The 22,659-nt window shown below is 45.7% G+C and overlaps 1 protein-coding gene and 1 non-coding gene across 7 annotated transcripts in view; both read left to right on the forward strand.

The window, feature by feature from the left end:
- eps15l1a (epidermal growth factor receptor pathway substrate 15-like 1a) overlaps positions 1–3,461 on the forward strand; it is a 584,484-nt gene extending 581,023 nt beyond the window's left edge. For all 6 annotated transcript variants that reach the window (XM_038777805.1, XM_038777809.1, XM_038777810.1 and 3 more), the window contains one exon: positions 2,484–3,461. In XM_038777805.1, coding sequence (XP_038633733.1) covers positions 2,484–2,630 — 147 coding nt within the window. In that variant the 3' untranslated portion in view covers positions 2,631–3,461. The remainder of the gene's footprint in view (positions 1–2,483) is intronic.
- Positions 3,462–19,025: 15,564 nt separating this feature from the next.
- trnag-ucc lies at positions 19,026–19,097 on the forward strand. Its single transcript has one exon. It is a non-coding gene; the product is annotated as a tRNA-Gly (tRNA).
- Positions 19,098–22,659: the final 3,562 nt, after the last annotated feature.

Genomic DNA, 22,659 nt, shown 5'->3' on the forward strand with positions numbered 1-22,659 from the left:
ATGTGCAAACTCCACACGGACAGTGACCCAGAGCCCGGATCGAACCTGGGACCTCGGTGCCGTGAGACAGCAGTGCTAACCATTGCGCCACTGTACTGCCCCGCCAACTCAAGTAATCATGAAGCTACTCTGTCAAAATCATGGTTGATTCTGAAGGATATGAGGCTAAAGGGTTAAACCAGTTAACCCAACATACTCATTACCACACTTAAGTTGTATCTGTGTGACTTTGACCACTTATGTTGAAGCAGGTACATTGCAAAGAGTGTATAAAAGCATGTTCATTCGGATTCTAGCACTCAGGCTATTATGTAGAGTGATACAAACTGAACTTGAGAAAATAAGAGGACATTTGATTGTAGAAATGCAGATAACAAATTCAAACCATAAGTACCTGAATCTCCCCCTTTCCCCAGGCTGCAGAATATTCGACATGCAAATTTAAATTGGGCAGGATAAACATGACAAGGGAATACATGATGAACGGCAGGATACTGGGAAGCACCAAGGATCAGAGGGATCTTGCTGTGCATGTACACTGGTTCTTTAAGGTAGCAGACCAGGTGGATAAAGTGGTTAAGAAGACATATTATATGCTTGCTTTGACAAAGAATCATCCTCACTCGAAACATTAGCTCCCTTCTCTCTCTACAGACGCTATCAGAGCAACAGTTTCTATATTATATTTCTTGCCTTTGTTAGCGGAGGCATAGAGTTAAGCAGGGAGGTTATGCTGGAACTGTATAAACCGTTGGTTAGGCCACAACTAGAGTAATGTGTGCAGTTCTGGAATCCACATTATAGGAGGAATATGAAAAATGAAAATCGCTTATTGTCACGAGTAGGCTTCAATTAAGTTACTGTGAAAAGCCCCTAGTCGCCACATTCCGGCGTCTGTCCGGGGAGGCTGGTACGGGAATTGAACTGTGCTGCTGGCCTGCTTGGTCTGCTTTAAAAGCCAGCGATTTAGCTGAGTGAGCTAAACCAGCCCCTTCCTGGGTTGGAGAGTTTTAATTATGAAGAGAGACTCGATAGACGGGTTGTTTTACTTGGAGCAGAGGTGACTTGAGATGTATAAAATTATGAGGTGTATAAAGAGTAGACAGGAAGAAACTTTTCCCCTTGGTGGAACGATATGCCAAGGGACATAGATTTAAGGTAAGGGACAGGAAGTTTAGAGGGGATGTGAGGGAGTCTGAAACTTACTGCCTGAAAGGTTGGTGGAGGAGGAGACCCTCATTACATACAAGAAGTATTTAGCGCGGTAGCACAGTGGTTAGCATAGTTGCTTCACTGTTCCAGGGTCCCAGGTTTGATTCTCGGCTTGGGTCACTGTCTGTGCTGAGTCTGCACGTTCTTCCGTGTCTGCGTGAATTGGCTATGCTAAATTGCCCTTAGTGTTCAAAAAAGGTTAGGTGGGGTTACGGGGATTGGGTGGCGGTGTGGGGATAGGGTGGAGGTGTGGGCTTAGATAGGGTGCTCTTTCCAAAGGCCGGTGCAGACTCGATAGGCAGAATGGTTCCCTCTGCGCTGTAAATTCTATGATTCTATGAGATGTGCACTTGCGGTGCCAGGAATACAAAGCTATGGGCCAAGTGCTAAAAAATGGTGTTAGAATACTTGGGCAGTTGTTTTTAACCAGCGCCAATGCGATGGGCCAAAGGGTCCTTTCTGTGCTGTAGACCTCTATGATGCTAAATCCCTGTAATATGAGTTGATGTTTATCTCATTGATATAAAAAATTGAGGTGGAGAAAGTCCAGCATTTTGCATGAAAAATTTGTGGACTGTATTTGTATCTCAGTCGAGTGATGAGATTTATAAGGAAAATAAATTCTGCTTTTAATCACACCTTTCATGACCTCTGGGCATCCCCAAGTCCTTCACAGCCAATGAAGTACTTTGAAGTGCAGTCACTACTATAATGAATGATAAGCAACAACCAATATGTACATAGCAAGATCCCACACAGTTGAAATAAGGTTGAAAAAACCTGGAATGTCAAAAAATGTCAATGAGCTCAACAGACCTTAATCAACTGGGAGGATGAACTGTGGTCGGCTAACTGCATTAGTGAAGTGGACTGGGTATACCCAGTTTGTGGGCAAATTGTACAATCTGGCAGAGTCTACTTAGGCTTAATGTCCTTTTTTCTTTGCAGTCAAATGCTAGAAGCATGCAACAGGATATTTCTAAATTAATTTTCACCAGTCTTAATTTACTTAAATAGTCTAAATTATCTGATTACATAGTTTTTGAACAACTGAGTAAGAATTAGTGAGGCTGGGTGGGGCAGCTTGCTGATCCATCAGTCCCCTTTTGTGCTACTGTCTCACTATGAATGTCTCTCAATTAGTGTTGGTGTTGATCGTACAGGTGCTTGTTGGTTGCTCCATCTGAGGGGTGGGGATGCTGCATGTTTACATCACGAGGGACATTTCTTAAATGCACATTAATATTTTCCCCTGTTTTGTTTCTTTACAGTTTGGTAATGAAGAGCAACAACTGGAATGGGCGAAAAGAGAGAGTGAAAGAGCAGAACATGAGAGATTGGAGCGGTTACGAAGGCAAGAACAAGAGGACCTAGAGCTTGCCATAGCACTCAGCAAAGCAGAAATGTCAAATGTGTAAATAGTGCCCTGGTCCACTGAATCAAAGGCGTGTGAGCTGTCAAATTAAAGGGCCGAAGAAATGGGAAGGAAAGAGAAAATGGTTGGACACTGAACGTACTGAACAAAAGCCGAATCCTCTCCAGATGGCATCTAAACAATCACTTTATGGACCAGTGGAATAAATTGCATGGACTCCGTTGGGGGCACAGGAGGTGATGGTGCACAAAGAATGTTCTGTGTAGTTAAAAAGGAGAGAGAAACCTGTATCATTCTCAGTGAATCAGCAATTTCAGCTCTTGTGTTTATGCACATGAAAGACTTGAAAGCTTTGATACTGATGCTATAACTAACTTTAATGCGATATTGGAGAGAAGCAACGCCAAACCCCTCCGCCCTCTCTCCTAAAGGAAAAAAAATACATAATATATATAAACTGCCCGGTTTATTATTCTACTTGTGGTGCAAAATGCCTAAGTGGTGTTTTTGCAAACTCTAAATGTACAGTGTCCTGTTTTATGTTTTATAACGACCCGCCCATACCTCCCCATCAAACATGCCTTCGTGTAACTGTGAGACTGCAGTAAACTAAAAATCCTGGATAGGAAATCACCCTGTTCAGTGCAGCTTATTAACCTGTAAGGACTTGTACATTATGTCAGTTATATTTGTCCAATAGAATGTTGTGTAACTTAAAAATCTATCAGATTTTAACTCATTGCACATTGCTTTTCTTTAATATAATAAATGTGTGGAGACATTCCTGTGCAACTGGACAATGCAGCGCACTCCTGATGTTTCAGTACTTTTTGATTGTAGTACAATGAAAATATGTAAAGGGTATTCAAGTTTTCTCACTGTCCTGTGTTATTGTAGCCTCTGATAAGATTGTGCAGGTTCTTTTCCTGCAAAACTACATACTGATGTCTTCTGCCTCGAATTTTGAGCCTTTTGCAAAGGGACAAAATTAACTTAAATATGACTTGTTCAGAAGGTGATATAGTTTGCAAAAGAGTTAATAAGGGGGAAGATGGCATTGCTTTTGAGCTATCTGCACAAGTGGAATGAAACCATTTTGAGTCCATATGCTACTTGTGTCATTTAACAAGTGTCTGAATATAATACATCCAAAGCAGAAAATTGCCCTTTGTCGTGCATGATACTAATATTTCTTTTCCAGCTTAATTTTTGGTGGACTCCTCGTTCTGTCAAAAAGTACCTATTTCCCTGGCACTGAGAGCACTCCATAACATTACCAGAGCGGTTTCATATACAGTTTTAGTGAAAACATTTCCCTTTGTGTTCTGAGAAGTAAATAGTGATGGGTTTTCTTAGCAACTACAAAGATTTCTGATTCCAGCGAATTGATTACTAACAATGTAAATATTTTCAACTTGCCGCTTAATCACCTGTGTTGTTATTGATGAATCCTTGTTTAGCTTTTTTAATCGATAGTTGCAGTTCAGCAGCTGGTCTCTCAAATCGCCTACAAAGCATCCACATTGCTGAGTGACGATGTACGTGTGTATGACCATGCCATTTGCGTAATTACAATGAGGTCTTGGCATATGGACCACAACTTGACAACTTTTGAAATTCCACAGGTGTCAAGCCTCTACAGTTGGGCGAGTAGGAGCACTGCAGATGTTTTTAAAGCTTGCCTGTGACTTTCTGCCTTTCTACCTGAAGGCAAGGTAACAATTCATTCATGCATGGCCATTGTTGCCTCTGGGTTTAAATTTTCACTTGAAAATTGTTGCAGTTTATACATACATTCTTATGTTGATCGATGAGCTTATTCTTCAATGTCTTTAGTTCAACTGCTGAGAACTCCTCCTGCCAACATCACTATTTCACACTTGTATAGTTGGACGTGTTCTCACCAGGCATTAGGTTTGCAGGATTATGATTGCACGATTAAGGGAGTCTTTCACAGAATTGTGGACATTGTGCAGTGAATTTCCCCATCCCTTTTTACACAAAGCTAAAATCCTAGCGACAATCATATGCAGCAAATGCTGTCCAATTTTGGTAAAAGGTGATGAGCTACATTTTTCCTTGTATAAATCTTGCAGTCCCCTTCATGTGAAAAGGCACTTCACTCCCACTTGATTCTGTAGTTCATCCAATGTCGATAGGTTGTCGCTAAATGAGCACAATTCCGCTTGCTGCATAACACTTGTACAGAAATTATTTTATCATAAGAACAGTCTGTCCTAGCAGCAGAATGTGTAGAGTTTTGCCGAGGCAGGTTCTCTTTATGGACTCTATATGAGGGTCAACGTCTCTTCAAGGTCTGTGTGACTCATGCAGAATATTGGAATAGGCTGGACTAGATCCACCACGCCAACACCCAGTTTTGTGGATTCAGCAAAATGCACATGGCTGTTTTTGATTTATGTACTGTTTTAATTTTAAGACACAGAAGTTGCCTGATGCCTTTATTTTACTTTATATGACTTGTATAGAGGAGGCTGTTTAATTTAATTGTTTATCCCCAACTCCTTCCCTGCTTTCAATATTGTTGTTTTACTTCTCCCATTTTTGTGTTTATTTATGGGATGTGGGCATCACTAACAAGGCCACAATTTATTGCCCATCCCTAAAAGCCCTTGAACTGCTGCAACTTGTGTGGTAAAGGTAGTCCCACAAGGCTCTCAGAGAGTTCCGAGGATGAAGAACCAGCGATATAGGTTCAATAGTCTGGGTAGTCTGTGACTTGGAGGGGAAATTGGAGGTATTGTTCCCATGTAACTGCTGCCTTGTTCTTTAAGAGATCGCAGGTTTGGAAGGTAATGTTGAAGGAGGCTTGGTGAGTTCCTGTAGTGGATCTTGTAGATGGGACACACCACTGCCACTGTGCACCAATGCTGGAGGGAGTGAATATTTAAGGTGTTGAATGGGGTGCCAATCAAGTGGCTCTTTTGTCCAGGATGGTGTCAAGCTTCTTGAGTGTTACTGGAGTCTCATTCATCCAAGCAAGTGGGGAGTATTCCATCACACCAGCTTTAAGTGCCATCAAAACTGTTGCAGTATATGTACACACTTGTATTGATCAATGTGCCTCTTTTGGATATCTTCAATTAATTAGCTGAGAACTCCACAGTAGAAATCTCCAAGCGTTCTCTCCAGACATGAAGTTTGGCAGAATTATAGTTGCACTGTTTGGGTGTCTTTCACAGTTTATGGGAGGTGAGTTATTCACAACAGAATTCACAGCCTCTGATTTACTCGAGCCACAATATTCATATCCTTTGTCCAGTTAATTTTGTGATCAATGCTGATCTACCTCGCTACATCGCGCGCGCACACACACACACGCATCAACTCCCCCCTTGTGATGGCGGGAACTTTTACTAGAGTACCGCCCCCGCCTCCCCACCCCCCCCCCCCCCCCCCCCCCCACCACCACCACCACCATTAAATATAAGGGGGAGGTGCGGTTAGACTTTCTCTTGTAGTCAATGGTCATTGCCTGGCACTTCTGTGGCATGAATATTACTTGCCCGCTTATCAGCACAAGCCCAAATGTGTCTGGGTCCCACTGTGTATGGGCAGGGACTACTTTATTATCAGACGAGTTTTGAATTGAATACTGTGCAATCATCATTGAATATCTCCTCTTCTGACCTTATGATCGAAGAAAGATCATTGATAACACAACTGAAGATGGTTAGGTGGACACTACTCTGAAGAACACCTGCAGTGATATCCTAGGGCTGAGATGATTATCTCCAACAACCACAAGCATTGTCCTTTGTGCTAGGTATGGCTCCAACCAATGATGAATTTTCACCTTGATTCCTATTAACTCCAGTTTTGTTCTGGCTCCTTAATCCCGCATTTGGTCAAATGCTGCCTTGATGTCAAGGGAAATCATTGTTACCTCCTCAGGAATTCCAACCCTTTTGTCCAGGTTTGAACCAAGACTGAGGTCTGGATTTGAGTGACCCTGGTGGAACCCACACTGAGAATTGTTGAGCAGCTTATTGATAACTAGGTGTTGTTTAATAACACATTTGCTGATTCTTTTCATCGCTTTACTGATGATTGAGAGTAAACTGACCATAATTAGGTAGACTGGATTTCTCTTGTTTTCTATGGGTAGGACATGGCTAAGCAGTTTTCTACTTCATCAGATGGATGCAAGTGTTGCAGCTGTACCATAACAGCTCAACAGCTAATCCTGGTGCACACATCTTCAGATCTACAGCCAGGATGTTGTCGGGGCCAATAGCCTTTGCAGTGCCGTGTGCGCTCAAATAAACCAAATTATATTGGTTGAAGACTGGCTTCTATGTTGGTCGAGAACTCAGTCGGAGACCGAGATCGATCATCTACTCAGCACTTCTTGTTGAAGCTGATTGCAAACCTTGTCGTTTGCACTCAGAAGCTGGGCTGTTTCATCATTTAAGGATGGGGATGTTCTCAGAGCTGCCTCCTCCCCATTAGTTTAATTATCCACCATCATTCAGGACTGGATGTGGCAGAATTGATGTAAAAAGGAGCCTGGATGTCTTAGTGCACCAGTCACTGAAAGCAAGCATGCAGGTACAGCAAGCAGTTAGGAAAACAATTGGTATTCTGGCCTTCATTGCAAGAGGACTTGAGTACAGGAGCAAGGAGATCACACTACACCTTGGTGAGACCGCACCTGGAGTTTCATGTGCAGTTTTGGTCTCCTTATCTAAGAAATAATATACTTGCCATAGAGGAAGTGCAATGAAGATTCCCCAGACTGATTGTTGGGGTGACAGGATTTTGTCTGAGGAGCGATTGGGCCAATGCGCCTGTATTCACTGGAATTTAGAAAAACGAGAGGGGATCGAATTCAAACTTCTAAAATTCTGACAGAGCTGGGCAGCCTGAACGCAGGCTTGTTGTTTCCTCTGGCTGGAGAATCTAGAACAAGGGGTCATAGTCTCAGGATACAGGATAGGCCATTTAGAATTGAGGTCAGAATAAATTTCTTCACTCAGAAGCTATGGAATTCTCTACTACAGAAGGCTGTGGAGGCACAAATTACTGAATATATTTAAGAAACAAATAGATTTATGGACTCTTTAAAGATGTCCAGAGGTAAGGGGAAACGACCAGAGTATGGTTTTGAGATAAGAGGATCAGCAATGGTCATACTGAATGGCGGAGCAGATTCAAAGGACCAAATGGCCTAATCCTCCTATTTTCTATGAAATTGCAGGGCTTTGATCTGATCCATTGATTGTAGCATCGCTTAGCTCTGTCCATTACATGCTACTTGTGTTTAGCATGCATGGGGGTTCCCATGTTGTAACTTCATTAGTTTGAGGCATGACCGGTGCTGATCCTGATGCTGTTTTATTTTCTCACTTTTCATCAGCTCCATTGTCAGACCTATCCTAATAACTACGAGCAGGAATGAGAAAGTGGCCTGGAATAATATGCTGCCTGAGGGGGTGGTATATTTCAAAAGGAAATGGATATATCTGCTTAAAAGGAAACTTTTGTAAGGCTACGCGGAAACACCAAGGGTATGGAATTTATTGGCTAACTCTTTCAAAGAACCGATATGATGAGCTGAATGTGGCCATTTCCTGTGTTGTCTGATTCTCTGACCTCCTTTTCATGTCTGTGGGCAAATGTTCATTCCGCTGGGCAACCTCCACAATGGCAGTGCCAGAATCATGGCCTGTTGAAATACAGCAACCCACAGTTGGCCTCTCTGTTGTTGACATGTTCTATCTATAATACGCAAGATATTTGAAAGAATTACAGATGTGGTGACACAAGGGTATGATCAAATTTGTGGTAATTTATTCTGGCATCTCTGCGTTTGAAAGCTTTACGCTTCCAGCTTGTCCTTTACTATTAATGAACAGAGGATAGATGTAAAAATGTATGTATTTTCTCTCACAGACCCGAACCCACCACGGTTCATAAGAAATGTAAAATTCAAGGTTCCAGGTGATGAAGAGATTCAAATTGTTTGATTTTGAATTATAGCCCCATTGGAAGTGTTCGGTGGTATGCAAACATCATCTCAAGTCAGTTCTGATGCAGTATGTAATGATCTTTAACATTCTGTTTAGATTGCTGTGTTCTCACAGCATTAGTGTTTCAAAACTGACCCAGGTAGAATCTGGCTCAAGTGAAACACTTGCTGGAATATTATGGATCCAGTCCAATTAGTTTTTTTTTGAGTTTTTTATTTAACACAAATTTGTAACAGTTACAGAGAGAAAAATGGCCCTGTGCAAAGAGCCTTAACATAGTGAAAACGAACAGTGGGAAAGAATAAACATGTTAACAAGGCACTTCCCCTGCCAGCTCTGTTTGCCCATGCCACACGTATTCAACTAAACTAACGTGGCCCTAACACTCCCCTCCCCTCCCCTCCCCTCCCCTGCCCCCCAAGGCCTGACCTGCCAGGTCAGCCCTGCGCTTGGCCCTAGCCCGCCCTGCCCCACCTCCGACTCTCCCTGGTGCCCCCTGACCTACGCTAGCTACGCTGACCCATGCTCTTGGCGCCTACCTGTCTCCCGTCCCAGTGCTCGGGCCCTCCCCCCACACACCAGGGACCCATTAACCTAATTGTATCCCACCGTGCCCTTTCAAGTCCCGTAACCAGCCCCTAGCCCATCCCCCTATCAGAGGCCCCGATCTCCCGCCAAAAGGTACCCTAGCCCATCCCCCTTTGCAGGGCCCCTCTCTTTCCCCCCCCCCCCCCCGCCCCCGTTGCAATCCCCCAAAAACACCCTAAACAGTGCGCCCTCCAGCCCCCACTCTCTGTCCAGGCTGAAAACAATCTTGGATAAAACATTACAGTACAGGATAGTTTAACAAACCGCCGCCACACAAAAGCTCTGAGAGCCCAAAGTCCTTTAGTTCCAGTCCAGCTTCTTTTAATAAAAGTCCACACCTAATCAGAGCAATTTTGGGTTAACAGGCCGCCGCCACTGTACAGCACTGAAAGAACCATGTGCCGATTAGTTCAAGTCCAGCGTCTTCTCTTTAATAAAGGTGCAAACGTGTTCTGGTGTCTCAAAATAGTAGTGGAGTTCCTCAAACGTAACCCAGAGCTTTGCAGGATACAGCATTCCAAACCTCACCTCCTTTTTGTAGAGGGCTGCCTTTACCTTGATGAATCCTTCACGCCTCTTAGCCAGCTCCGTTCCCAAGTCCTGGTAAATGCGCACCTCGCAGTTCTCCCATCTGCTGCTCCTCTCCGCCTTGGCCCATCGCAGCACACGTTCCCTGTCAGCAAGCCGGTGAAAGCGGACCACCAAGGCCCTCGGTCGGTCGCCCGTCCTGGGCTTCCTTGCGGGAGCTCTATGTGCCCCATCTAACTCCAGGGGTTGAGGGAAGGCCTCCGGTCCCTTCAGCGCCTCGAGCATACCCGTAACGTATGCGCCCACATCTGACCCCTCGCAGCCCTCGGGGAGGCCAATGATCCTTAAATCCTGCCTCCTGGCTCTGTTCCCCAGCTCTTCAAGCTGCTCCTGCATCCTCCTCTGACGGGCGTTCAGCTCCTCCACTTCGTGCTCCAGCTCCGTTATCGTGCCCGCCTGGCTGGAGAGCTTCGCCTCGACCTCCCTGAGCGCCTTCCCTTGGACCGCCTGTGTCTCGACCATTCGGTCCATCACCGCTCTCATCGGGTCCAGCGTGTCCCTCCTCAGCTCGGCGAAGCAGTTCTTGAAGAACTCCATCTGTTCCTCACTTGGCCAGTGAGCCTTCGCTCCCCGGTCCCTGCCGTCCGCCATGCTTGGCCGCCCGGTCTGGGGTCCCCGCTGCTCCCGCTTCGATCCTTGCTGCTCCACACGACCACTTCTAGTCCAGCTGCCCATACCCCGGAAAGGAAACCTCTTCCCTATCGTCTCCTCCACCGATTCAGGCTGCCAGGTCCCAAAAAAGTCTGTTGTTAAAGGTCCGTTTGCCCATCGCGGGCGGGAGCAATCCGACCTGCGACCTGCCTCCTCGAGGGCGCCACCGGAAGTCTGGATCCAGTCCAATTTGGGCCATTGAGCATATCATTTACATAATGGACCCAGTTAGGCTTGCTTCATGTTCACTTTAATATTGCATCAATGCTGTAGTTTTTCTTCAGTAATCGTCTTGAGCTGGGAGAGATTTTACACTTAGCTCTGTGTGAAAGTGATCTTCTACTTTAGGACATTAAAGAATTTGGTGGGGCAATCCATGATGATGCTATTTCTATATGGTCTGTTGGAGGCTCTAGCCTCTGACTGCTTGAGCATGATTGTTATAATCTGCACAAGACCGACAGGGTTGGAACAATCCGTCTCCCTGTAAGTCTCGCTGAATACAAGCTCCCCCTGCTAAGAGGATGGGAAACTAGATGATTCATGGTTAAGATCTGTGTAAAGTCGGCCAGGTATGGAACCGACAAAGCAGACCTGGCTGGGATCTGAGGTATATTGGAAATATAATTGCTTTGCAATAACCCAAGTTTACTTTTTAATAACTCGGTTCGGACTCATTTGTGGTCAATAAAAACTGGTGATGAGGATACAACTGGATCACTGTTGCTCTGCTACACTGTTGGGTGAACCACCGCCTTTACTTTGCTGGATCACGGTTGGAATGTTTTTTTACAAAAATTCCTTTATTTGGAAGATTGGGCATGTACGACACATTTCGAGGATTGGACACAGTACACAGAACGCATATGTTACTTTTTCTGGGAGAACGCTACCACAGAAGATGATCGACAGACAGAAATATTGCTGACCCCTGTGGAGCACATACTTATGGAGGGATTAAAAGACTAACATATCCTACAGCTCCAGATGCTAACACTTTTGAACAATTGATAACCCTAGTGGAGCAACATTTCAACCCTAATCCATCTGGATTAGTGCAAAGATACCGTTTTAATACAGCAGCGAGGACCCCTGGAGAGTAACTGAGTTTTTTGACAAGACTACAAAAAATAGCCGAAATTTGTGAATACGGAATTTCCCTTTCCGAAATGCTGTGCAACCGTTTGGCCTGCGGCGTCAATAACATGGCTACTCATAGGGAGTTGCTAGCCGAACAATCCCTAAACCTTCAGGCTTACAAATTTTGCTTTCCCGCAAAAGTGCTGAAAGAGTATTGCAGGAGATCATGCGGAAGTAAACATTCTAGGACTCGCACCCTCCCGGCGAACAGGCCCTTCTAGGACTGATACCCTGTCATAGACCGAGTGCCATAGGGGCCAGGTCCGTTGGTCAAGGACTGTGTCGTCGCAATAGGATACCTCCCCGGAGTCAATAGAGGGAGAGCAAGGCACAGGTCGGGCACCCTGGTCGAGGCAGGCGCCAATCACGGGCTCGCACTTTCCACCTGGACCAGCCCGAGGAAGAGTGTACGCCGCTGAATTGTGTTACGGCACCCCAAGTGCACCCCCCCGCCCCTTTCAAGATAACTGTACAGGTTAATGGGTATCCATTGGACATGGAGCTAGACAAGGGAGCCGTGTTGTTGGAAAGCAGACTTTCGACAGGACAAAATAGGGAGTACAGCAGTTGGATCTACTGGTCACAGGCAATTTAAGGACAACAGTCGGTGCGTCTCCTATTGATCATTGTCAAGGGACATGGCCACAGCCTGCTAGGCTGTGATTGGGTAAAGCGCCTACATCTGGATTGGCAATAGATTTTCCAAATGGGGTCCAGGGGCTTGTACGATGTGCGAGGAAAATATCCTGAGGTTTTCTAACCTGGACTAGAGAAAGTTTAAGGGGCCATGGTAAAAGTTCAAGTTGACTTGGATACACAACCAAGATATTTCAGAGTTCGCCCGGTCCCTTACAGTTTGTTAGTGAAAGCTGAGGCCGTACTTAGCCAGCTCGAAGGGCTTAGGATCATCAGGCCAATACATTTTGCCAATTAGGGGCATCGGTGGTCTCGGTGCTCCAACATGATAAAATGGTCAGATTGTGTGGGGACTATACGTTAACGGTCAACAGGGCCACCCGGTTGGATCATTACCCAATGCCCATCATCGAGGACCTAGACGCAGGATTGACCAGTGGGCACTCATTTACCTAGCTTGATATGTGCCATGTATCTGCAGTTGGAATTGGACCCTGCAGAAATACGTCTCTATAAACACCCATTGAGGCCTGTATGAGTACACCAGACTACCCTTTGGAGTGTCATTGACCTGTGCCGTATTTCAGAGGGTGATGGGAAATATACTACGAGGGTTAACGCGAGTGTCAGTATATCTGGATGACATGTTGGTCATCGGGGCAACCGAACAGGAACACTTAAGTTATTTGGATGAGGTGCCCCTCATTTCTTGGAGACGGGCGTTTGCGGAAATGTGCATTTTCCATGCGAGGGAAGCGGTGTACCTGGGCTACCGAGTGGTCCTTAAAGGGTTACACCACAGAGTCGTGGTGCTTTTTGAGATTGGTGAACTGTTATGACAAGTTCATCCCCGGCCTCGCGATTGTGTTAACCACGCCCCCCCCCCCCCCAACATCTCCTTTTAAAAAGGGCCAGGAATGGGCGGGGAGAGAGCAACAGGAAGCAGCATTCAGGGAAAAAATAAGTTGACTTCCTCTGGCTTCCCCTTGTCTGCGTGGGCCTTATGCCAACAACCCAAAAAGATGCGCAGAGTATGCAAATTGGCCACGCTAAATTGCCCCTTAATTGGAAAAAAAAAAGAATCGGGTACTCGAAATTATTTTTTTTTTAAACACTTCCTCCGGCTTGTTAGCACATAATGATTCCGCCAAACAGCTAATTCTCACATGTGATGTGTCACCGAACGGCATTGGCGCCATTTTATCATAGCACGTGGAAGATGGCAGAGAGAGAGGCTAATCGCTTTCGCCTCCCACACACTGGATGTGGCCATGCGCAATTGTGCACAAATCGCAAAAGAAGATTTGGCAGTTGTCTTCTTTGTGAAGAATTTCCATCAATATGTGCGCAGTCAATGTTTCACTATCATCACGGACCACAAGCCACTGCTCGGTCTTTTTAAAGAAGACGAGACAATTCCGCCCATTGCCTCCGCCTGGATCCAACTTTGGGCCCTCCTGCAAACAAGTACCTGTTTGGGTACGGTCCCGGCACCCAGATTGCAAATGCAGATGCATTAAGCCGACTGCCTTTACCGACGCACCCTGTTTCTCCTCACAGGAGGGACGAGGTAGTGGCCACACTCAACTTTATGGATTCATTTGTTCGGTTCATTGAGTCTGCACCGACCCTCTGAAAGAGAACTCCACCCAAGTCAACTTCCCCACCCTATCCCAATAACCACCTGGAGGGATGATTGTTGTGAATGATCTAGGTTATGGTCACATTCTGTGGCTGTCACCAGATGATATCCCACCTCATGGTAGGAATAGCCTGGAGGATGAGGCTAGAGGATGAAGTTTGCAATGGAATAACTGGTAAAAGGCAAGAAACAATTCTCTTGTGTCCAGTACTTGCAGTTGGTAAAGTATTTCCCCTGTTACTGAGTGAGAGGAATTGAATTACTGAGTAATGATATCCAAAAGGAGGGATACACAAGGGGAGAGGCTAGCAGCAAGCCTCTTTCAACATTCTGGACCAGAAAAGGGTGAAATCCATCTTTTCAGACTCCTGTCGCTCCGTTGGATGATATCTCTTCTGACATGTATGTGTATACTGTGGAATTAAGATGTATTCTCTTGGAAACACTCTCAAAACAACCAGTCATTCGAAATTGGCAGAACTTGAGGCTACTTGGCTGACTCAAACAAAAACAGAAAATGGTGCAAAAACTCTGCAGGCCTGGCAGCATCTTTGGAGACAGAAAAACAGAGTTAGCGTTTCAAGTTAGCATGACTCCAGTGCGCTCCTTGTGTGAGTGCGCTTCAATGCAGCTTGTGTGTGCCCTGTACTCATTGAACTACACAAGCTCCATGCAGCAACACGCTGGATTGAATATTCTTATCCTTGTATTGAAATCCCTCTTTGGTTTCTCCTTCACTACCCCCCCCCCCCCCCCCCCCCCCCATCTCCATTACCTCCTCAAGCCCTACTACCCTCCTGAGAACTCTGACTTCATTCAATTGTACATTCCTGGTTTACTTTGCACCGTCATTGGTGTTTGTGCTTTCAGCTGCCTATGAGCTTGGAAATTTCTCCCTCAACCCCTGCACCTCTCTCCTCCTTTAAAATTCACCTCTATGACCAAGATTCTGGTCATCTGTAACTCTGCCTCAGTATCAATTTTTGTCTTTAACACTCCTGTGAAGTGCCTTGGGACATTTTACTGCATTAAAGGTGCTACATAAATGCAAGTTATGAGAGGGTCTAAACGTGTATATTTGGATGATGGATAGCCATCTATGTTCTAGACATGTTCCCAGTCTGGCTCTTCTCATAATTGGGAGGCTCTTAAATCTCTTACACTTGCTAGGGCTTTCTCACACTGCTGTTTCCTTCAACACACAGAATGCCCACCGAGGTGATGTGATAGCTGTGATAAAAGACTTGTTTGATTCACTCATTTTGGGGGGGAAATAAAGATTTCCAATTATATAGCGTCTTTCAGGACCTTGGGGTGGCCCAAAGTGCTTTACACCCTAATGAAATACTTTTGAAAGAGCCACACTCCACCCAGCTGAAAATGTAGGAAATCGGGGTTGGACGTTTTGGGATCGTATGTAAAGTCTATTTTTTTGAAATAAAGTATTATGACTTTGCTTTGTTTGCACTCTTTAATTAATATACTTCAATAAGGCACCCATTAACCTCCAGACGAAAATCTTGCATTTATATAGCCTCTACCTCCTCCTTTGAATTATTTGTGAAATATAGTCAGTGTTGTAACGTAGGAAACACAACAGCTTAATTTGCACACAACAGGTTTTCACAGACAGCAAAGAAGTAAACGACCAGTTTTAAAATGTAGCCTGCTTTAATGTGTGCCACTCTTAAAATAAATTAGCAAAGCTCTATTTGTTTGGGTTGGCGAATTCCCATTCTCTTGGCATTTCAGACATTTCCTCAACTTTGCCAACTAGGCCTAGGGGCACTTGTGGCTCAGGATGCAACATAATTCATCACCTGTAGGGAAGAAGAGGCGTAATATGGTTATTTTCAAATCCAATCAGAGCCTCAACCCTCCCTATCTTAATCTCCTCCAGTCCTACAACCCTCTGATATCTGCACTCCTCTAATTCTGACCTATTGTGCTGATTTTAATCGCTCCATCATTGGTGACCTCACCTTCAGTTACCTCAGTCCCATGCTCCAAAATTTCATCCCTTAACGTCTCCGTCTTTCTTTGTTTAAGACTAGCTTTAATCCCTCTAACCAAAAGAGAAAATGCTGGAAAATCTCAGCAGACCTGGCAGCATCTGTAAGGAGAGAAAAGAGCTAACTTTTCGAGTCCAGGTGACCCTTTGTCAAACCTTTAATCCACCTACCTCTTTGACCAAGCTTTTGGTCAATTTACCTAATATCGCCGTTTTGTGGTTTGGTGCCGTACTTTGTTCGCTACATTACATCAGAAGTGGTGTATGAAGGCTTTGCTTCTACTTGGTTTGGAACACTACCAAAACCACATGAAGTGTTTCATTTATGGTCACTCTTTCAGTACGGAGGCACAGTATACCTTTACTCATGGTTCTTTATAAATAGTTATTAATTTATATATAGTCCAATGTTGAATTTCCATCTCCATTCAGTACACACACACAGTCGCTGACCTTGAGCTTGGTAGCAGTGATGTGAGGTGGAGAGTCCGACACTTCCTAACAGAAAGGAAAAGCCATTGTAACCTCCTGCTGGGGAGATTCACAATGGCCTGAGATTTCCATTTAGTGACCAAAAAGCATCAGGGAAGAAAATGCCTCAAGTGGGGCTTCAACGACTCGTGTAAACAAGAATCCTGTCAAAATCGGTTGGATGGACAGTATTTGCGGAACTCTAATTCTTCCCGCAGAATAGTGGACAAACTGTTTTGAATTCAGTTTTATGAATGCTGAGCCTCTGGGAATTGGTAGAAAACCAGCGATGCGGAAGACACCATTTAATAATAATAATCTTTATTGTCACAAGTAGACTTACATTTAACACTGCAATGAAGTTACTGTGAAATGCCCCTCGTCGCCCCATTCCGGCGCCTGTTCGGGTACACAGAGGGAGAATTCAGAATGCCCAAATTACCTAATGGCACGTCTTTTGGGACTTGTGGGAGGAAACCGGAGCACCCGGAGGAAACCCATGCAGACACAGGAAGAATGTGCAGACGCCACACCGACAGTGACCCAAGCCGCGAATCGAATCTGGGACCCTGAAGCTGTGAAGCAACAATGCTACCCACATTAGCCTCTTTGTGAAACTGCAAATGATGACACTGTCCTTAGGGCAAAGTGGGCCACATAGTTGGTTTGGGCTCGGGAGAGAAATTCACACAGGTACATTCACTGGAAGCGAAAGTATTATCTATTCCGCAAAACATTGGACCCAGGCAACTATGGGCCCATCAGTAATAGTTACATTATCCGAAATAGTTCTAATGGCTTGGTGGAGAATAGCTGTTTGTTTGTTTTACAGTAACATACTTTACAAGGTGGTGCTCCTGTATAATTAAAATGACTTGGCTTACTTGAATTTTTGGACAATCTTTTACAAAACCAACACATGAAAAACTGAAAGCTTTTGGAATTGAGAGTAGTTTGTGTGTCGGCAATGGCTCGATTAGTCACACACTTGCCTCTGATTAACAAGGTTTCGGATTCAAGTCCAATCAGGGCTTGAGCACAAAAATCAAGGCTGGCACTCCAGCGCAGTGCAGAGGGAGTGTGGCACTGTTGGCAGTGCCATCTTTTGGATGAGACATTAAAACAAGGTCCCCACTGCTTGCACAAGTCGACGTAAAACATCACACATCGCATTATTTTGAAAAGGAGCAGATGATTTGTCCCCAGTGTCCTGCCCAATATTTATCCCGATATCACAAAAGACACTATCTAGTCGCTGACACATTGCTGTTTGCTGAGCACTAAGTTAGATGCCACGTTCTCTACAACACTGACAGAAACTTAGCAAAAAAAAAGCCATTGGCAGTGAGGTTCTTTGAGACGTCTGTGAAAAATACTATATACATGAGTTTTTTTAGAGCAAGAGGCTAGATACTTGTTAATTAAATATTTCAAAGATGGAATTTCAGAAGAGATATTGAGAAGATTCCCTTGGGAAAGTAGGGGCGGGAGTGGAATTAGTGCTTGCACTCATTCTTTTAAATCAACATTAATTATGGTGTCAGTCTTCTCTCTTGGCCCAGAGTCAAAACTTCATTGGTTTAAACACCAATCCTGATATTCGAGCACATAATCTAGCGTAGTGCTGAAAGAAGATTAGAAATAAGAGCAGGAGTAAGTCATTTGACCCCTCAAGTCCATTCAGCAAGATCATGGTCGATCTGGATATTCCACTTTAGTGACCCCCCCCCCCCCCCCCCCCCACTCCTGCAGAATCCTTGATTTCCTTGTAGACCAAAACATCTGTAACTCAGCTTTGAATATATTCAATGAGTCAGCCGTCTTAAGAGAAGAAATTCCTAATTTCTCTGTCTTCTCTTATTTTGAAACTACTTCCTAGCTCTAGATTCCCCAATGAGGGGAAAAATTCTCTCCGCATTTAACCTGGCAAATCCCTTCAGAATCATGGGTGGGATTCTTCAATAATGGTGCTATGTCCCCACGCCGACGTGAAAGGCGGCACCAACCACTCCGGCATCAACAGTCCCCGAATATAGGGAAATGCTCCCCTTCCTAGGGGGCTAGGTTGGCGCCGAAATCGTCTCGGCAGCTCCAGCCGGCGTGGAATGGCCCGCGCAAGTTCGTGCATGGCGGAACGACCAGGGTGATTCCGGGCATGCACGCTACAGCCGCCGTATTTCCGTGCATGCGCGGGGGTTCCCTTCTCCACACCTGCCCCCGGGCAATATGGCGGAGCACTAGAAGGGCCCGGTGCGGAGAGAAATAGGCCCCCATGGAACCAGCCCCCTCACCGATTGGTAGGCCCGATCGCAGGCCAGGCCACCATGGGGGCCCCAACCCCCTCCAGGACGGCCCCTGCAGACTCACCTTCCAGGTCCCGCTGTGTGGGACCTGAGTAACCCACGCCGGCGGGACTCAGCCAAAATCGTCGGCCCATCGGGCCCGGAGTATCGCCGGGGAAGCTGCTGTCAACGGCCCCCGACTGGGGCAGCGGTAATACCGCGGGCGCCCGAGAATCGGCGCTGAAGAATGGGGAAAACGGGTGGCGGGGCATGATTCCCGCGTCCCTCCAGGGTTTCTCCCACCCAGCGCCGGGTCAGAGAATCTCGGCCAATGTGTTTCAATAGGTTCACCTCATTCTTCTCAACTCAAATGCTCACCCTGTCATCATTAGAAAGCCCCTTCATCTCAGGGATCAATATGGTGAACCTTAAGTGAGCGATGGTGGTATAGTGGTGAGCATAGCTGCCTTCCAAGCAGTTGACCTGGGTTCGATTCCCGGCCATCGCAAAAAAAACAAATATGGTGAACCTTCTCTGAACTACCTCCAATGCAAGTACATTCCCTCTTTAAGTCAGGAGAGCAAAACTGAATGCTGTACTCAAGGTGTGGTCTCACCAGTGCTCTGAAGAGTTGTCACAAAACCTCTCTACTTTTATACTCCATCCCCTCGCAACAAAGGCTGACATCCCCTTACCTTCCAAAATACTTTCTGTACTTACATACTATCTGTCATTCATGTACAAGACCATCTGGATTCCTCAGTGCCACAGCATTCTACAACCTCTTGCCATTTACATAATATTCTGTTATTCCTGCCAAAGTGGAGCATCTCATGTTTTCACACAATATACTCAATATGTTTTCTCACACTATACTCAATCTGCCAATATTTCACCCAATCACTTAACCTATTGATATCCCTTTTTTATCATAGAATTTACAGTGCAGAAGGAGGCCATTCGGCCCATCGAGTCTGCACCAGCTCTTGGAAAGAGCACCCTACCCAAGGTCAACACCTCCACCCTATCCCCATAACCCAGTAACCCCACCCAACACTAAGGGAATTTTGGACACTAAGGGCAATTTATCATGGCCAATCCACCTAACAGATTCTTTGGGCGCAATCTAATGGCTGCGCTGTTCCCGGAAAGCAACATGCTGCAGTGCAGCGTGGCCGATAAAAGTCGGGAGAACCCGCTCCCGGGATCTATCCAGCTTGCAACGCCTCGCGTGAGCCAACACGATCTCGCGAGACGACGCGTCGTGAATCCCACCCATTATGGGCAAGATCACTTTTTTGCAAATTTGCCGATTAGAGCAAGACAGCTAGTCTCATTCTAATGTGCAGATTCCCGAGGTACTGAGACGTTGGGATTTGATCCCTTTCACCTCAGAGAACTCAGACGTTCGCCGTTTGGTACTGGTCTCCACAAACAGGGACTAGACGAACCGGCGCTCGTGGGTGTCTCCCGGGAATCGGAAGCCCCGAGTTGCATGCCCTTTGTGCAGGGTGGTGCCCTGGCACTGTTGGTACCACTTGGGCACCTTTGCAGTGCCAGCCTGGAACCCTAGCTGGATTGCACTACCAGGTTGGCACTGCCCAGCTGGTATTTATTGCACGATCGGGCTGAGGTGCCTTGCGTGGGTGTTGCGGGGGTTGGGGGTTCCATAATGCATTCAGGCTGGGGAGGGTCGGGGGTCACTTGCGGTGGGGGGGGGTGGGCTTTTGCTACACTGGGGGGATCTGTGAGCAGAGCTCCCGAGCGTAGAAATGGGGCTGTGCATCGCGTTTCCCACTGAGGCCAATCATTCAACGCAAGTTGCGTTATATAGCCAAGTGTTTCTCGACACTGCGAGCATCGGGAAACATGCGTGCTGATATACTTGCTTGTTATGGAACTTTGTTTGCAATTAGTTGAACTGCGCCCTATATGTCCTCCCAACTTGCTTTCATACCTATCTTTGTATTGCCAACAAATCTGGCTACACTATGCTCCACCCCTTAATAAAGCCCTGAATATAGATTGTAAATAGTTGTTGCCCCATAATAATAATAATCTTTATTAGTGTCACAAGTAGGCTCACATTAACACTGCAGTGAAGTTACTGTGAAAATCCCACACGACGGCGCCTACATGAGTACACAGAGGAAGAATTCAGAATGTCCAATTCGCCTAACAAGCACGTCTTTGGGGACTTTGTGAAAGGAAACCAGAGCACCCGGAGGAAACCCACGCAGTCACTGGGAGAACGTGCAGACTCTGCACAGACAGTGACCCAAGCCGGAAACGAACTCGGGTCCCTGGCACTGTGAAGCAACAGTGCTAACCACTGGTTACAGTTTGTCAACTTGAAATTTATCCTGACTCTGTTTCTTTTTTTTTGAATATAAGTTTAGAGTACCCAATTCTTTTTTCTCCAATTAAGGGGCAATTTAGCATGGCCAATTGACCTACCCTTCACATCTTTTTGGGTTGTGGGGGTTAAACCCGCGCAGAAACGGGGAGAATGTGCAAACTCCACACAGTGACCCGGGGCCGGGATCCGAACCCGGGTCCTTGGCGCTGTGAGGCAGTAGTGCTAACCATGGCGCCACCGTGCTGCCCTGACTCTCTGTTTCTGTTAACGAATGCACTATCCACCCCAGCACAATGAGCTCCTAGCTTGTGTAGTAACCTTTTATGTGACACTTTACTGAATCCCTTTTGGACTACATCTACTGGTTGTCACATTCTCAAAGAGTTCTAATAAATTTGTCAAAATGATTTCCTTTTCATAATACCATGTTTAATACCATGTTGACTCTGCTTGATTGTGTTTTGAATTTCTAAATGCCCTGCTGCCACTTTGTTGTTCAAAACCTTTGCTGTTTTCTCTTTTTCCATTACAAATTCCCCTGTCTCATCCGCTAACCTTAGCAATAGAATCATAGAATTCCTACAATGCAAAAGGAGGTCATTCGGCCCATCGAGTCTGCACCGACTCTCTGAAAGAGCATCCTACCTAGGCCCACTCCCCCATCCTATCCCCATAACTCCACCTAACCTTTGAGGACTAAGGGGCATGGCCAATCTAGCCATCCTGCACATCTTTGGACTGTGGGAGGAAACTGGAGCACCCGGAGGAAACCCACGCAGACACTGGGAGAACGTGCAAACACCACACAGATAGTCACCCAAGGCCAGAATTGAACCTGGATCCCCGGTGCTGAGGGGCAGCAGTGCTAACTGCCACCCTTACCTGCTGCAACGCATCACCTCCCCTGCCTTCACTATTACATTTTATTCAACCAAATATGGTTAAGTTTAGAAGTTTCACTCAATGATTATTTGTAGTTATATCAAGTAGTTTAAATTAGTATCAAGGAGATAGTAGTACTGTATTAAATTTATAACTTAAACTACTGCTTCAGTTTAGAGGAAAACTTTTCAGAGCTTAAACTCATGAAGCAATCACCTATCTGCTTACCTAGTTAATGTGTCTGGACTTCAGCTCTCGGGTCTCGCTGTCTTTCTCTCTCGCTCGCCCTCAGTTAAAGTCCAGAACAGCATCCCTGTGCAGAATTCCCTCAATCATCAAACTTCCCGAGTTAAGTATGGACTCTGTCCAGCAGTACTCCATCAAGCTGGACTTCATGGTGCAATGTTGAAGGTGCCATCTTTCGGATGTGACAATGAACACATTTGCCTTCTCATGTCTGTACAGGAAGCCATAGTACCATTTGAAGAGGAACAAGGTGATTCTTCCCCAATGTGCTGGCAAACATTACATTAACTGAAACAGACCGTGCTGTATTTCTCCACATTTTAATGGTGACCACACAAGTAATTAATTGGCAGATACACTTTGGATCTCCTATGGTTGTGAAAACGGCTATAAAAATGAAGCTCTGGAGTTTAGAGGAGCTTGGGCAGCTTGGTAGCATAGTGGTTAGCATTGTGGCTTCACAGCGCCATGGTCCCAGGTTCGATTCCCCGCTGGATCACTGTCTGTGCAGAGTCTGCACGTTCTCCCCTGTCTGCGTGGGTTTCCTCCAGGTGCTCCGGTTTCCTCCCACAGTCCAAAGACG

Source organism: Scyliorhinus canicula, chromosome 18 (assembly GCF_902713615.1).
Source record: "Scyliorhinus canicula chromosome 18, sScyCan1.1, whole genome shotgun sequence".
Taxonomy (NCBI): domain Eukaryota; kingdom Metazoa; phylum Chordata; class Chondrichthyes; order Carcharhiniformes; family Scyliorhinidae; genus Scyliorhinus; species Scyliorhinus canicula.